The following is a 16,905-nucleotide window of genomic DNA, read 5'->3' on the forward strand; positions in this document are numbered from 1 at the left end:
TACTATTATGAATCAAATGTAAATATTTAATATGCAGGATATCTGATATGAGACTCCTGTGAAAAGCTCATTTGATCCTCCAAGGCGTTGTGACCCACAGGTGGAAAACCAGTGCTCTAGCAGCCTAGCTCACTTTCTTCATGTCCAGGAGCTGGGCTTCTGGTTCCAATACTGCACAGCATTTTTGATGACAACTTCCTGGCTGTGATGACTTTTTCTTAACCCCACAGGATATTCTCCCCGAAAGCCTTCCTCTTTTTTTTCTTCTTTTGATTTTCCCAGCACTATGAGTGTTTCTAACTTTGTTTCTTTTATATTACCAATTGTGGGCCACCCCTTCCTTCTATGCACTGCTCTCTAGATATCAAAACTATTAATGATGATTCTCCACAATGACTGCCCATCAAAAGAATGGCACCAAAAAGAATCGGGTATTGGGCCTTCCCTTCGCTTGACTGAACCACCAGGCTCTGGAGGTGTAGAACACTAGAAGCTGTACTTTTAAAGAACTCTGATAACTCTGGCAGTATCACCATGACCACAGGTGTTCCCCGAGGATATACAACTGTCCTTCCTACTTCCCTCAATGCAAGCTCACGGCTCTCACAACTGAGTACTATCACCACAGTGACCACTTAGTACTCCTGGGCCAGTGAGGAGAACTGCACTCTGCCATCAGCTCTGGAAAAGATAAAACAGCAGAGAGGCTCTGCTGAAAGACTTCTCAAAGCCATGTGCATGCTTCATACCTCTACGGTACTTGTCAAGGCTCTTTGCACTATTAGATTTCATTGCTTGCCTTAAAATTTTCTCCTACTTGCTACACATCACTGAGGAGTTGGTGTAAAGCAGTCTTCTATTTAAAACCCTTCAGTTATCTTTGGATTGCAAAGCATTTTAGGCCTGTTGTAGTGTTGGGGATTAACTCGTGGAATTAAACATACTAGGCAAGAGCACTACCTGAACTATATTCCCAACCCTGTTAAGTAAAGCCTTGTAAGACACGCACGGCTAAAACCTTTGCCACATTTCCTCTTCTACTCTGTGATGAAGGGTGTACTTTTTGAAGTCAGATATATTTGATTTTGAATAATTTTTAGCTATCGTAAGTATTTTAGATCCTGTAAGTTCAATTTGCTGATAAGTGAAAGAAAGATTTCACTGCCTCCAACTGGAAGGGCTACCCAGAAGAATTACAATCTGGCCCTCTACATACCTTATGAAGAGATACATGAAACCACCTTTGAAAAACTCACTATCACAAGGATAATGCCAAATGTCTTCTTAGTAACTTTTAAAATAGCACTGTAAGTTAGAATGTTATTTTAAATACTGAGACGTGTAAAGCAGCATGGGGTTTTCACTGTACTGCTACTGAAGACACTGCTGGAATATAAACATTTAACAACTGCTCTTGGCTAGGTGTCCCCAAGGAATGTTTTCATACACAATAGATGAAGCACTAAGCTCTGGAAGAGCTCGCATCTTTTTGTTTCCTTTCATTCTCAAACAACACTGTGGGAAGTTCACTAGAATTCAGATTCTCTTTAAACTGTAGGGCATCAAATTCACCAAATAAAATGTTTTCCTTTCCTTTCCTTTTCCTCAGATCATAAAGAATTATGTTTGAATTAGTGCTTGAATAGAGCAGAGCTGAAAAAGTATACCTGTGAATTGTTCTCAAACCAATGAACAGATTCTTATCTTCTAGAAGAACTGAGTTTTCCTAAGTTATTTTCATATAAAAATAGACTATTTGGTTGGGGATTTAGCTCAGTGGTAGAGCGCTTGCCTAGGAAGCGCAAGGCCCTGGGTTCGGTCCCCAGCTCCGAAAAAAAGAACCAAAAAAAAAATAGACTATTTGACTAAGATTCTAGAACTGGTGAATGCCATCATACTTGAGTCTTTTAAAACTCACAATCTAAGTTGGTAACATATACTAATTTTTAAGCCATCATAATTTAGTCAGAGGGTGAAAGAAGAGAGATCTGAAAGGAGTGTCTACTCAAGGTCAGAAAACAAATGTTTTCTAAAAGCTGATGTAGAAATGTTTGGTAATATTGATTTTAGTGACTATGAAGAAGAAAACATTTGACAACTGGAAATACCTTTCAAAGATTTAGGAATATCTTCCAGGAAGATTTTTTTTAACTTACCTCATTGCCACATTGCTGCCATCAATAACTACTGGCCTCAGATTTTCACCATCATCTGTCACGATCTCTGGCATTGGCGATTCAGACCTCTGAGACTCCAGGGACGATGTTTCTCGCATCGCACTGTTAACAGTACTAACTGTTTGATCAGCTTCACTTTTATTTCCAAGTTTGACAAGTTCTCCCAATATATCATTGATTAAAGCATCAGTACCAAGTTTGTTTAGCACAAGCTGGACCTGTTCTTCAGAATAACCTAACTTAAGTGCAAACTCCAGTTTTGTTTGGTATTCTCGAACCACATCAGGGGGTTTCTTCACTTCCTTGGATGGAGTCTGGGACTCTTCTGGTTTAAAGTCTTGCAAAACATCACTGTGTTTCAGTAGGTGAGGTTCTAAGCAGGGAGACCGACACAATTGTCTGTGAGTCTTGGTTAATAAGCATGGCTCTACCGAAAGGCTACTCAGTTGTTCTGACTCATGATCAGAATTCGTGCTTTCCTCAGAGTCACCAGAGCTCACGTTCTCTTCAGACACCCCCTTTTCTTCCTTCCCTGCACTGACTGTATCCATTGTTGGTTTCTCTGCCATGGGCCAAGGCACAGCTGCACTTATCTGTGGGTCAGCGCTCTCCATATAAAGGTGGCCAAGGTCATGCCCCAGGTGATCCTTCAAGCCCATGAAGCTGTTCCGTGCACTTGACTCCACTTTGCTGCTTTTCCTGTATTCTTGAATGCAAAGCACCCCGTATTCCTAGAAAAAAATGTAAAATATTTAACATATATTTATTGTTTGAATCTTTCCTCAGTCAGTAAGTCAGAAGGGCCAAGCTACTGAATGGCTACTTTGTATTTTGTCTGTAGCCTTTCATCACTCACAGCAAACTTGCCAAGACTCCTTCCCATGAATCCCTCTCAAGCAACAGAGTAAACAGAAGGCCAAACTGGTTTCTACAAAGGTTTGTTCTCTCTTGTTTGTGTTCTCTTTCTCTCTCTTCTCTCTTCTCTCTTTTCCCTCTTTTCTCCCTCCCTCCCTGTCCTTCTCACCCCCTGCTTCCATGTAGACATGTAGATGTGTAACAAAGAACAAGAGGCCATGTAGACATGTAGATGTGTAACGAAGAACAAGAGGCCATGTAGACATGTAGATGTGTAACAAAGAACAAGAGGCCATGTAGACATGTAGATGTGTAACAGAGAACAAGAGGCTATGTAGACATGTAGATGATGTGTAACAGAGAACAAGAGGCCATGTAGACATGTAGATGATGTGTAACAGAGAACAAGAGGCTATGTAGACATGTAGATGTGTAACAAAGAACAAGAGGCCATGTAGACATGTAGATGTGTAACAAAGAACAAGAGGCCATGTAGACATGTAGATGATGTGTAACAAAGAACAAGAGGCCATGTAGACATGTAGATGTGTAACAAAGAACAAGAGGCCATGAATTTGAAAAGGAGCCTGGCACCTGCAGTAGGAAGGAGGAGAGGGAAAGAGGACATGACAGAAATATAGTACTTATGTAAAAGTTTCAAAAAAAATTTAATTTAGATAATTAAATGAGGAGGCACACATTCTAAAATGGTCAGGAAGGAATCGAATAATAACAAAGCTAATTACATCCTGTGGTCAAGCATCCTGCTATTTGCCCATGGTTCCAGCAACTGGGCCAGTGACACATGAAGGTGGTGTCTTTGAGATTAACTTGGACTACATAATGAGTTCCAATCCAGCCTGTTAGAGACCCTGCCTCAAGAAGAAGAAAAATCGCTAATTATCTTCCATTTTGAAATGAATATAATTTTTCATTAATAATTATGACTTTTTGAATACAAAACACTATAACAGAAGATACTTTGAAATGTCATTGGCAGAGATATGCAGATTTTATTCTACATAAACTTTGAGGCAAGTAGGCATACTGTTCTATCAGTTTTTTTGACTTTTATGATAGAAAGTATTTTTATATTACATCAGACTAATACATGTTTATGGTCAAACCACCTTGAACTGACCTCGTCTGATCTCAGACTAACAATATACCTACATTCATTAAGAACTCATCTTTTCTTCACTTTCTCTGTAGGAATATTTTTACTGTTTAAATTTTTTCCGCTGTTATACTTCTTGTCCTTAAGACATATTGGAAATAATTTAATTCTCTACTAGGCATAGGTCAGAAAAGTAAGACTATTTTCTCTTTATACATCAGTATGACGACTAAACCAACAGGAATTTCCTAAGACAATTCTGGTGTTCTACCATTAATTAGCAAGTCAGGAGCAGCTAAGTCTAACATTGTCATAAAACACCTATTTGGATAATCTAATAAAGAAAATTGGAGAAATAATTTAAACTGAAGCTCTTCAACAAAACATATATATCAGAAGAAACCTATTACATAAACATTAAAAGAAATTGATGATTTTGAAATTTAAAAATTTATCTAATAAACCCATTACATTTCTATAGGCGTTTCTTCAGGGTTTAGTCTTTGAGATTAACTCGAATGTTCTACTAATACAGCTGTTCTACTAATACAACGCTCACTAAAGAAACGCCCAATTTCCTAGTTCCTGGAAATCCCACTGATAAAGAGCATCTGCTTCATTATGAAGCTGTGTCCATTTCAACTTTTTCTATTAATATGGATATGCATGGCCCAATTACTTAGAATTAAGGAAGGGATTCTGAAAGTAAATCTGTACACCCTGTGATTTATTAACTACAGTAATGTACTAACACCATAATGCAAGTAACAAATCACAACAGCACCCTAATAATGGGATACAGTTAAAAGAAAATCTACACCGTGGCCTTAGTAGAGCTCCCACCAAAAGTATCTTAAACAAGAAGAATCTATTGGAAGCTGGGCTGCCTGGCAACCAGAGATGGTTGCTAAGCTGCACTCCTTTAACATGCCATCATGAATGCTAGCACAGTGAAAGAATAATTTGGTATGAACAAAAGCCTATAAAAGAGACTGGGACTTAAGTGCGTCTGGTTTACCCTCAGAGAACAATGCAGCTGCCAAACCAATCTGGACACTCCGACATCATTGTTCTGTAAACCCCACAATCTGTTCTGACTGCAGGAAGTGCATTTAATGGGAAATATTTTTGATCTCCCCCTGAAAAGTTTGGATTTTGCATAAGTGCTGTTGTGAGATAATTCAAGATAATGACTTGCTGACCAAATTGCTGAGTTGAACCTAGGGAATATTATTTTAATATTGAGCAGTTGTGTTGTGTTTTTGAGCTGGGGGGGGTCTGTATCAGACATGATAAATACCTCTGGAAAATACAGTGAGAAACATTAGAATGAAAATTTCTGATTGAAAGATATATAGATTTTCTTAATTTTCACTTCTCAAAGTAGCAAACCCAGATACTGCAAAGTTTTGAAATAAAAAAGCCTGACCAGTTTAAAACTGCATTTCAATCAATCCTTCCATTTCCCCTTCAGTCTAGCATTTGAAAAGTACTGGTGGTAGTTAGTACCCGAGTTGTTTCTCTACTCACTTTACCACATGACTAGTGATAAGGCAGAGAAATGGACATTTGGTTGTTTTTATAAAATTAAACCATTTAAAAGTTCTTTATAGTAATACAGTTAGCAAACACCAATACTTCCTATTTCATTTGTACATCCTATTTAAATAACATTTCACAGCATTTTTTCCAATAATAGCCAATAATGCTTTTCCACGTTAAAACTAAATGCAAACATGGTATACATTTTAAATTAACATTTGAAATAACTTGATTTGTACTGACTGAAATTGTAAACATTTGGATTTTAAAACTTCCATTTGTAGTAATGCTTCTGATCAAGTTGTAGCTAGTAAAAAGTTGCCATGATTTAATAGGGCATTTAAAAACAATCCAGAATTTAACACTACCTTAAAGTTATTCAGTAAAAATTTTGATATAAGCCTGAATATTTAGAGATACAAATAGCAGTGTAGGACACACAGAGCTTAAAGAAGTTAACATCCAAAGCTGTGTAGTGTAAAGAGTGCCACAGCGTTTATGTCTGCTTAGCATTTAACATTGACCACTAAGTTTGCAAAGAAAAAGAATTCACAGAATGTGTTACTTATCACAGGTAATGCAATGATATCTTTTAATTTCTAAACCATGAATGGCTTAAGACTTTTTAAGTTTTGCATTATTCAGTCAAGCATAAGCTTATGTAAGTATTCATAAAACTCAAGTAAAATCAACTTTATGGTAATTTTCCTCTGTTCATGCAGAAACAGAGTCAAAGCATCACCACAAAGTAGCCCACATTGTGCTCCCAGAGTCCCTGGGAGACTCTGAGAAGAAACTGGAAACTTCGTATCACAGGACCATTCTATATGGTGGCGTGTACATTATACAAGATATAGTAAAGATATTCTGTTCTCGAACACAAACAGTACTAGGCAAAAATACAATAAAAGACATATCTTTTTAAAATCCATAGACTACCTCTAGAAATATCATCAGAAACTCACTCTTTTTCTCAATAAAGGCTATCTAAAAAATTAAATAATAGTAGCTGTTGAAAAAGAATGAATTATGCTGGGGTTGGGGATTTAGCTCAGTGGTAGAGCGCTTGCCTAGCAAGCGCAAGGCCCTGGGTTCGGTCCCCAGCTCCAAAAAAAAAAAAAAAAAAAAAAAAGAATGAATTATGCTGATTTTTAGATGATGGCGAAGAGTGACTTATTCTTTCAGTTGTCAAAAAGCAACTCTACAGTGGCTAAATGCAGGTTTAGGACAGGAGGGTACTGTTCTGGGTTAAGCTTGTTTTTAGCATTCTAAAGAGCATTATAGTGACCGGGAATATTAGACCATAAACTTGCTACATCAAATTATTTGTGAATTCACAATGCATGAAAGAAGGTTCTGGTTGCTATCCAAGTGGTTATACTATGAGAACAATGAGAATAAAATAATGAATATGTAATAAATACCTACTGCTATGGTCTTTGCGTACTTAATTACCATTGTATTTGAGTGAGCACTGTTGTCTGTATCCCTCTAGCTAACAAAGGAAGGATGTTCCTTTGAACAGATTGGTTAATGTTCTGGGGCAACAGATGTCTACTGGAACTGCAGGAGGCCAGCAACTGGTGGCCTGCCTATCTTCTGAAAACTTTCAATAGACTTATGCATATGTTCCCACAATAGGGCATGTGGTAGAAACGAAAACCTCTCTTTAACCCTTTATGCTCTTTCTTTCCCCCACAACTGACAAATGGAAGTCTTTGTCTACTCCTCAGATCCCCGTTACTCAGAACTCTTGAAACTGACTGGAATGGCATCTTCAACCGAATACCTGAAATTAACACAGGGAGAAAGGAGGGAAGAAGGAAATAAATTGGGCACAAATACTGGCATTGTCGACAAGGCACCTGAATGCTTAATCACCATCTTTAACAGCAGCTGCTGGAAACATCTGAGTCTCCATCCGTCTGTGCAAAGTAGACTCTTCACAACAGAGACAACCCACTGAGCCTGACCAGCACCTCACGGGGATGCCGCGAGAAACAAAGCATTTGACAAGAGAAGACCTAACTTTGTTGTTTAACAGGATATTAGAACTTTCATATAACTTGTCCTAAGTTCCAAATAATTATGTATGGTGCCCATTGTTTATAAGCATTCACCAAGCTAAAAGTAAGTATATGCAAAACATAAACCGATAAAACTCTGCTTCCCAGGTCTATTCTTGCAGAGAGAACCAGATTCTCTTAGCACACTGGCACCACTAACAGTCTCCTTTTCTTTTGTGGTGCCTCCTATCCTTCACAGAGCTGAGATTACAGCCTTTACAGCAAAGTGTAACTTCTAATAGCACTAAGTAGTACAGATACTTACGTTAGCAGGAAAATACAAAGACATTGGTTTCTGTGGCAGCTCCAGCAGTAACAACAATTTTAGCTGCAGACTTCCAGGCAGGCAAGAAGAACAATGAGTGGTTGAACAGATGGAATGGTAATGTCTTTGCTTAACCTATTACCGAGTGGAGCAGCAGCCAATCACAGGCCAGAATGCTCACAATTAGTTAGTCAGGCAGATGCAAGACAACCTCAGCGCCCTGCGTCAGGTTCGTAGGTTTCTAAGATAAGCAAGTTGATGTCATTCTTGGGTCTGCCCGGGGCAGCATGTGTATTAAATGAGGGGTGTGCAGCAACAATAGGGCATACAAAGCTGACTAGTAGGCAGCTGCTCTGTGAGAGCAGTCATTAGGGAGCAGGCTGCCAACAAGAAACACCTGGCTTGGGCGGACTTCAGCCTTTCCTCTGTTTTTAATGCACGAAAACAAAGAAAGCAATTATATTTTAAAGTGGTAAAAGTTGCATGTTTCCAAAAAAGTCAAGGCTATATATTAGTCTATAGTGTTTCATTTTTTTTTTTTGAGAGAAAATGAGGTATGTCAAAGTAGCAGTTAACTATCGCAGCCATCTCCTTTAACAGATCAGGTACTGGTGAAATGAGGCAGACGTTATGGTTAAATGATTTCTCTGTCTACAGTGGAAAATCTGTATTTTCAAGTTATTTGTTAGTTGGGCAGTGGTGAGTGGTGGCTCTCACCTTTAATCCCAGCACTCAGGAGGCAGAGGCAGGTGGATCTCTGAGTTCAAGGCCAGCCTGGTCTACAGAGTGAGTTCCAAGACAGCCAGGGCTACAAAGAGACATCCTGCCTTGAAAAAAAACAAAACAACGACAAAAAGTATCTGTTACTGTGTTATAAGATAATAAAACTTAAAGAGAGCTGGTATAAATGGCAAAATAAAATGCATATGAGTTTACAAATAGAATTAATCCTTAAAAATATAGTAAAATAGGGCTGGAGAGATGGCTCAGTGGTTAAGAGCACCGACTGTTCTTCCTGAGGTCCTGAGTTCAAATCCCAGCAACCACATGGTGGCTCACAACCATCTGTAATGGGATCTGATGCCCTTCTCTTGTGTGTCTGACAGTTAACGTGTACTCACGTAAAATAAATAAATCTTTAAAAAAAATATAGTAAAATAAAACACTAATTTGGTCTATGTTTGTGAAAACAAGTAACATAAAAATGTACGTTTAAACAAAACTAACTTCAACCTAAAATCATTAGACTAGACCAGCTGAGCTATAGAATACAGCAATGTAAAACTCTTATTATAGATACTGGTTAACCATCTAAGTAAAAACAACACCTTTCATAACATACTTGCTAAAAATGTATTTCATTAAATTTGAAAGTTTTTATACTCAAGTTTAAGTTTAGAAGATGTTAGTACTGGGTACTAAAAGAAATCGTGGGATAATTTCGAAGGGCATCTAGAGTTTACTAAGTAAGTTACTACTATGCTCCACACGGCAGCTTTTATAATTCTACAGACTACTTGCTTCTGAGTGCTGTGTAGCTCATTTCTTGAGTAAGCTGGGATCATGCAAACATCTGAGCCAAATGTCAACACCATAAATACTGTAGTATTTCCTTACTAAAGCAAACCTACCCTGCTCTGCTTGCTTACACGGTGCAGACTACCCATGTGTGTGGTACAGAAGCAGCACATACACATGTATGCACCGCACACATGCACATGAACACATACAGTGTGCACATTGTTGCAATACACTCCCTTTCCACCGAAATGCAAATAAACTTCCACTATAGGCTAAGAACTATTAATTTATGCAGAGCCCAGACCTTAAAGACTATAAAATTAAAATACCTGAAACAATTTAAGTCACTTCTCTTTTCACACACAATGTGATATCCTAGGATAAGAAAATTTTCTTTGGGACTTCTTCTGCCCTTGTCCTTTTCATGTTCACCCAAACACAAATCAGATTTTTCTCTGTTTACAAAATGAAAAGTCGTATACTTAAAATTTTCAGCTAGCTCACTAAAAACATTCGCCATGCTGACTAAAAACCTGTTATCTATTTCCAGAATCGGACGATATAGTGGGATACTGTAGGTCATCATGTCTATGGGTGTTTTCCCTCTATAGAACTTATTATTTACTGAAGTGTGTGTGTGTGTGTGTGTGTGTGTGTGTGTGTGTCTCTGTGTGTGTGTGTGTGTGTCTGTGTGTGTGTGTGTGTGCAAGTGTGGAGGGGTCAGGGGATAACTTTCTCAAGTTGGCTCTCTCCTTCCATCATGGAGGACAAGTGATCAAACTCAGGCTGCTGGCCTTGGCAAGCTCCTTTACCCACTGAGCCATCTTGTTAGCCCAGTGACAATATTTTTTAATAGATCACAACTGCTCGATTTTGGATGTTGTGTTCATTTCTGAAGCAAGTGAGAGCTACTATTTTTTCTGCCAAGCACTGTAGTGACGTAGCAGAAGCAGTTAAATCTCTGGTCTGAATTTATTAGCTCACTGAAAATCAAGATAAAATGTCTTTATCACTACAGTTTATTGCAGATTACTAGGTCAAGTACATAGGATGCAAAGTCTCACTTAGGTAAACATATGTGTATCACAGAAATGAGGAAAATTAGAGCTCCTTTCATTTCCAGAGCTCTTTTAACAGGTGTGTGTGAGGTTATCAACTCTGAAAGCTATAAGGTCTAAATCAGATAAATATGATGAAGACAGCATAAACCCCTGCAAAGCAATTACAACTCGAACCATAAACCCAAGTAGAAGACACAGTGAGAATAGCACTAAGGACTTTCCCTTTGTCTGTGAAAGGAAACCACCTAGTAGGAGTGGACATACCCTTTAGTTTTCTCCTTTTCTTTATCACTTGCTACCACAGTTACTAGTTTATAGCTTTAATGCTAGAGGGGAGGAATCACAAAGGTGGAAAACTACCCCAGAGCACAGTAGGAAGCCTGAACTACAGAACTGGATCAAGTTTTTTGTTTTTTTTTTTTTTCAAACAGCAAATAAAGGCAGTGATCTGAAAAAACTAATCAGATCCTGCTGCGATATCTATACCCTCTTGGTTGCCAGTATTGGGTAATGTTAAGCACATTAAAACATATGTAGGTGAAAAGGGCCCCAGTGTGGCATTTTTAGATCTAGGCCTGCCTAGTCCACTGCCCACTGCAGGACAAATAAGAACAGCTGACCCTTATGAGCTCTGTTTGGGTCATTGCAAAAGACTTATATGACAGAAACAAAACAAAGTAACACAAGGAAAAGGAGCCAGTGCAGCTTTTGGTGTCCCAGGATTTGTCAATGCAAAGGGTGAATCTGTCATTTGACCATCAGGCCTTGTACACACTCTGAGGCAGGAAAGGGCTACAAATGTGCCAGAGGCTGTGCTTAGAGCAAGTCTCTTAGCCATGACTTTCTGTCACCTTTCCCCTAATGTGTTCCTTTCTTTGTAATATATGAGCACTTGTGATTCCGACCGCAGTATCACGGAGATCATTCTATCAAAATCCCCCAACTGTGCCCGAAAGTTACAAGATAAAACTTTAGCCAAAATTTGTTATTTCTCAAGGTATCAAAAAAAAAATGAACTAACCAGCCAAATAAAAGTTAACTTATATATATAGCTTAAAAAAACATGAACTGGGTACTAATAGCCATGTCTGAGCTTTTCTGTTAGGAAGGCCTGAGATCTTCCACACCTGAAACTATTTTTCTGAGTGTTATCTGAAACCTTGAACCTCAACACTGAGAGTACTGACTATAAGAACTAAATACAAATTACTGCACAGTATCCGTTAAAGAAAGTCACAGGATCAACTGTATGCCAAGAGCTGATGCCACTTTTTATATGGTGATTCTAGAGCGTTCTCCAGAGATATACATTCTCCTGCGTTCCTTTGCCCAGTGAAGACCAGGAAGAGGGGGCAGAGCACGAGAACTTCAGCATTAGCTTATGTTTGGATCTGGCCCTGAACAGAATCCAACCAAAAGTATAATAAAGTCAATCTATATTTACCATCAACTGTGAGGAGAAGTATGAGCTGTAGTCAGAACCTTCCAGTAAGGTAAATCATCAAATAGAAATGATTTTGTATTAGACGGAGCTCACAATCTAACAATACTGACATGGCTGGCAACATGCAGACGCCGGGTGTAGTCGCGCCCGCCCGCCCGTCACCTCAGCACCCGGGATGTGCAGGTGGGAGAACCCCAAACTGGAGGCAGCTGGGCCTACGAAGACTGCACCTCACAGCAAAGGAAGCAAACAGCAGAATGAGCGCGAATTCATTACAATTCAGACGGAAGGAAACCAAAGGAGACGGCCCGCTGGAACAGTGCAGAGCTCAGGCTCCACGCATGCTCTGCTCCCACGCTGGGACAGTGCAGAGCTCAGGCTCCACACATGCTCTGCTCCCACGCTGGGACAGTGCAGAGCTCAGGCTCCACACATGCTCTGCTCCCACTTCTTCAGAGAAATAGTTGGCAGTTCTCACTGTTAAGTTAAACATGGTTGGCGGACAGGGAAGTAGGTCAAAATAATCAAGACACATCTTCCTGTCAAGCCATAAAAAACAAAACAAAACAAAACCAGTATTGGTCTGAAATGTAAATGAATAAAATGAATAAAAAAATCAGTACTGTTTTATAATAAAAGCATCTTTCCAAATCCATACCAAGAATGAAATATCAAAAATCTTTAGTGTAAGACTTATTTGCTCCTAAAAGCACCCCAATATACCAACAGGAAATGAGAGTAGACAGAACAAGGGAGTGAGAAGTAGGTGCGGGGGTTGCCACTGTGACCCTGGCACTCGGAACGGAAGATGCTGAGTTCCAGGCTGACCTGGGCTTTGGAATGAGATGGTGTTTCAAAAAACAGGCTCACAGCACAATAAAAAAAAAAAAAAACCGACGTGCATTTTTAAAATCTTTATTCACAGGAAAAAACTAAAGAAAAATAAATTTTATAAAAAGCTTGCCGACTCACACTGGCTAATTTTATGTCAACCTGATACAGGCCACAGAGAAGTCTGTGAGAGGGGACCTCTTCTGAGAAAACGCCTTCATAAGATCAGGCTGTGGGCAAGCCTGTGGAGCATTTTCTTAATTAATGATTGATGTGCGTGATGTGGGAGGGGCCCAGAGCATTGTGGGTGGTGCCATCCCCGGACTAGTGCTTCCTGATTCTGAAGGAAAGCAGGCTGAGCAAGTCATGGAGCAAGGCAGTAGTCAGCAGCACCCCTTGGCCTCTGCATCAGCTTCTGCCTCCAAGTTCCTTCCTGGTTTGAGTTCCTACTTTGGCTTCCTTCAGTGGTCCTTGGCTTGTATTACATTAACCAAACAAACCCTTTCCTCCTCAAATTGCTTTGGTCATGCTGTTTCATCACACGGACAGTAACCCTAAGACAAGGATCCAAAAAAAAAAAAAAAAAAAAAAAAAAAAGAACCCAACTTTTAAACCTTCTGGAAGGCCAAAGACCAGGCCAGAACTCAGGGTTTGGCCTCTCAGGTGTCTGGAATGCTTCCATCTGTGCCTCTGGGAGGGCTATTCAAACTCCTGACACAGTCTTACACTGCAGTTTTGGGTCACACGCTCACCTTTCACCCAAATAGTGTGGCCAGAGGTATGTGGGGCTGTAATTGGCCGATCTCTCAGTTCCAGAGTGGGATGAAGGTTATCTGATGAGATGATGTTACCAGAAGCAGAAGGGAAGAAAATGGTAGGTCATAACATTAAATCAAAAGATAGTCCACGTTTCAGGTAAATGTTCATGTTTATAAAGTAAAACGATGCATGCAAAAATGTTCATCTTGGAAAACACAACACAGGTCTGTGTTCACATCTGAGCTGTGTGGTAGTTCTTGCCTGGTTAAGGAACTCTTTCCTGCTGCAATTCATGCATTCTAGAAACTACTCACTCTCTGTCAACTTCTCAATTAAATCCTGGTTATTTTCTCTTCTCAACTTTGTTCTCCTCCTGGATATGAATAACCTCTAGGCAGGCAAAGAATGTCCTCCTCTCAGGCTTAGGAGACTTGTCTCTTAATTTATCTCCTTAATCACCCCGAGGTGTCTTCCTGACACAGTCATTCCTAATGACATCATTCTCAGGCTAAACAGATAAACAGCTTCAGATCTGGAGTTGCTAATTGCTGTACTCCTTGTTTCACTTGTAGCAAAGACAGAGGTGCAGAAGTTAAGAGATCTGCCTGAAGTGATCTCATCCTGCTCACACCTGCCATTCTACGTCAATTCCAAGGCTCACTTTCCCATAAGATGTTCTTAATGCCTAGAGATCCCAACTCCTTTATACTTCTATAACGTGATAGTCTAAACCACACTTATTTATGAACCAGATGAGCTTCTTGGGAGAAGACTTACTTTCTCTTCAGCTACTCCTTTGTACAAATGATTTAGCATGCAGCAATGTGCTTAAACCTGAAGATCCTTTAGCAAAAATGCAACCTCCCTCTCTCTCTCTCTCTCTCTCTCTCTCTCTCTCACACACACACACACATCCTTGCCAATTTGAATATAAAAATGCTACCCTGTTAAAAAGGGTCTATCTTATGTGACAGAGTGACGAGCATTTCAAAGTAGAGTTTCTGGTGTGGCTAATACTCAAGGAAGCCCAAGAGTCCAAGTCCTGCATGCTCCTTTGGATTCATAGTTATGCAGCCCTCAGTGGGGTAATACTTGCTGCCTCTGTCTTTTTCCTGGAGTGTAACTTACTTGATCAGTAAGTCTAGGAGGAAGTCTTGTAAAGACAAGTCCAGCTTCTTAAGCTGCACATAGGACTGTTATGCTTTTGTGTTAATTAATCCCACATGGTAAACAAATTAAAGCAGGCTAAAAAGAAAAATCCTAACTATATCATAATAAAGGAGTTTCCATCATTAGATCAGCCTTCCAGGTCTAACAAATGATGTCTACACAGCTATCACTCACACTATCTGAAAACCCACTAGGGTCTTAGAAAGTATCTTTCACAGACAGTGGGAAAGGACTGTATTTCCTGCGGGAAGAAATGGTTCAGTATTCTCTAATGAATTGTTTGTGGGAACTTTATATGACAAAGCAACAATGAACCATAAGAATCCATTGTAATTTTGCTCCTTCTTGAAAATTCTTCCAGACCTATGAATGTTTAATACTAGCTCTACTCTAAACTGAGTATGTCCTAGATGTCTTGCACTGGGATAGTGCAAGTGTCAAAGGGTATCCTCTTCTCTTACATCATGGAGTGTATACAGAGGGTCAGGCAGAGGAAGTGACAAGGAACTGAACTAAGGTCAGAGAAACCAGAGTGTTAAAGGGCAATGCTTCTCAAAACTTGACACTGCATTTGAATCGGACAAAAATCTTCAAGATTCTGATTTACGAAGTCAACATTTCAACATACTCATGAAGGTCCTGAGTCTCCAGGTTGTAGGTCATAGAAAGAATTTGGCCTTTACTCTGAGGTGGAAATTCTGTAGGAGGGTTTTAGTGTGAGTTTTGATAGCTATGGCCCCAGTCCCATATATTATCTTATAAACATGGGCTTCCTTCTGTACTCCATGCTCACTATCTTTATTTCTGTACCCAGCCATAAATGACAAGTGTAGGTTATATCAGGCTGGGTGCACTCTATGTACAAGTCCTCTGCTGCTGTACTTTCCGGTTTCCACATTCACATCCTGGCCATGGTTCTATGTACAATCTTCCAGATATGTGTTGGTTGTCTTGACAAAATTTTCAGCAAAAATGCTGTTGAGAACTTGCTGAGGACCCTGCAGCCCTTCTGTAAGAGCCCCCACTGAAGACACTGAGTCTCGTGGTGTTGAGCAGTGTAATCCACGACACTGAGCCCACTGAAGTCTCCTCACTCTTTCAACAGAGCCCTTTATGGGTCATACATTTCTCAAGAAACTGAAAATACTTTGCTGTTTTGTTTTTCCTGCTGTGAATACTGAAGTATAAGGGACTATTTCTTTCACTCATATTTTCTGACCAGCTATTGTTAATGTCTTAGAAAATACTTGTTAGATATGAAACTTTAGTGAACTACAACTCAGCTTGTCCTTCAGTATTCATCTGAGACTCTGGAGTCTTCCAGATATATATACACGGGTATGTGTGTGTGAATGTGTATGTATATATTGCAATATAAAAGAATCAGAGTGCTTTTCCTAACCAACCTTTACACCTGCACTGTAACTTTTAACTAGTCATACTGTAATATTAAAAAACAATATGTGTGTATGTGTGTACATGAGTGTGTGCTGACCCTGATATACTGTAAGAGGAATGACTGAGTTTTTAAATGCTACATATGATCTGAAAATATGATCACAAATGTGCACACATTTGATGGAAGATTATATTTACTAATAATTCACTAAGAGATTATGCGTGTGTGCTTGTCTATTTACCCATGGATCGACCTACCTAAGGTCCTGGGCAAATTAATCTCTCCATGCCTGGCTATCCCCAGTTGTGGAAAACAAAGGCATATAATATGATTATTTTGAAAATTAATGATCAAACCCTTAGAATAGTATTGGATACATAATAACCAGTCAGTAAGTATTAATTATATTTTCATATCACATGTACTGCCTTGCAAAACTCAGTTATAGAAATATATTTGGAAGAAAACAAGGAATGCCAGTTGTGTTAAAATGATCTATTAATCAGGTCGGATCTAGAGCAGAGGTAGGAGGGTGCTGTGCTCCTGTAGCCTAGACTACACAGTGAGCCACCTGAGCATCAGACATGACCCTGTATGTTCTTGGGAACTCAAAGATGAATAAGCTACTAGGATATCCAATGCATAAGCATGAGAGAAGAACCTGTCGTTTCCTAAGTAACTTATCCATTTGCTACATA

General features: G+C 39.4%; 1 protein-coding gene and 2 long non-coding RNA genes across 5 annotated transcripts in view; 1 reads left to right on the top strand and 2 right to left on the bottom strand.

Annotated features, from left to right (window-relative positions):
- LOC148004131 (uncharacterized) overlaps positions 1-16,905 on the bottom strand; it is an 876,089-nt gene that overhangs the window by 356,770 nt on the left and 502,414 nt on the right. The gene's annotated exons all lie outside the window — the stretch shown is intronic.
- Zc3h12c (zinc finger CCCH type containing 12C) overlaps positions 1-16,905 on the bottom strand; it is a 62,659-nt gene that overhangs the window by 32,544 nt on the left and 13,210 nt on the right. For all 3 annotated transcript variants that reach the window (XM_087561951.1, XM_087561950.1, NM_001108146.1), the window contains 1 exon segment: positions 2,157-2,908. In XM_087561951.1, the coding sequence (XP_087418077.1) occupies positions 2,157-2,836 (680 nt within the window). In that variant the 5' untranslated portion in view covers positions 2,837-2,908.
- Positions 1,917-7,857, top strand: LOC120094154 (uncharacterized). Its single transcript, XR_015627262.1, has 3 exons — positions 1,917-2,010; positions 2,964-3,113; positions 7,425-7,857. It is a non-coding gene; the product is annotated as an uncharacterized LOC120094154 (long non-coding RNA).

This window comes from Rattus norvegicus, chromosome 8 (genome assembly GCF_021556685.1).
Source record: "Rattus norvegicus strain SHRSP/BbbUtx chromosome 8, alternate assembly SHRSP_T2T, whole genome shotgun sequence".
In the NCBI taxonomy this organism is placed as follows: Eukaryota; Metazoa; Chordata; class Mammalia; order Rodentia; family Muridae; genus Rattus; species Rattus norvegicus.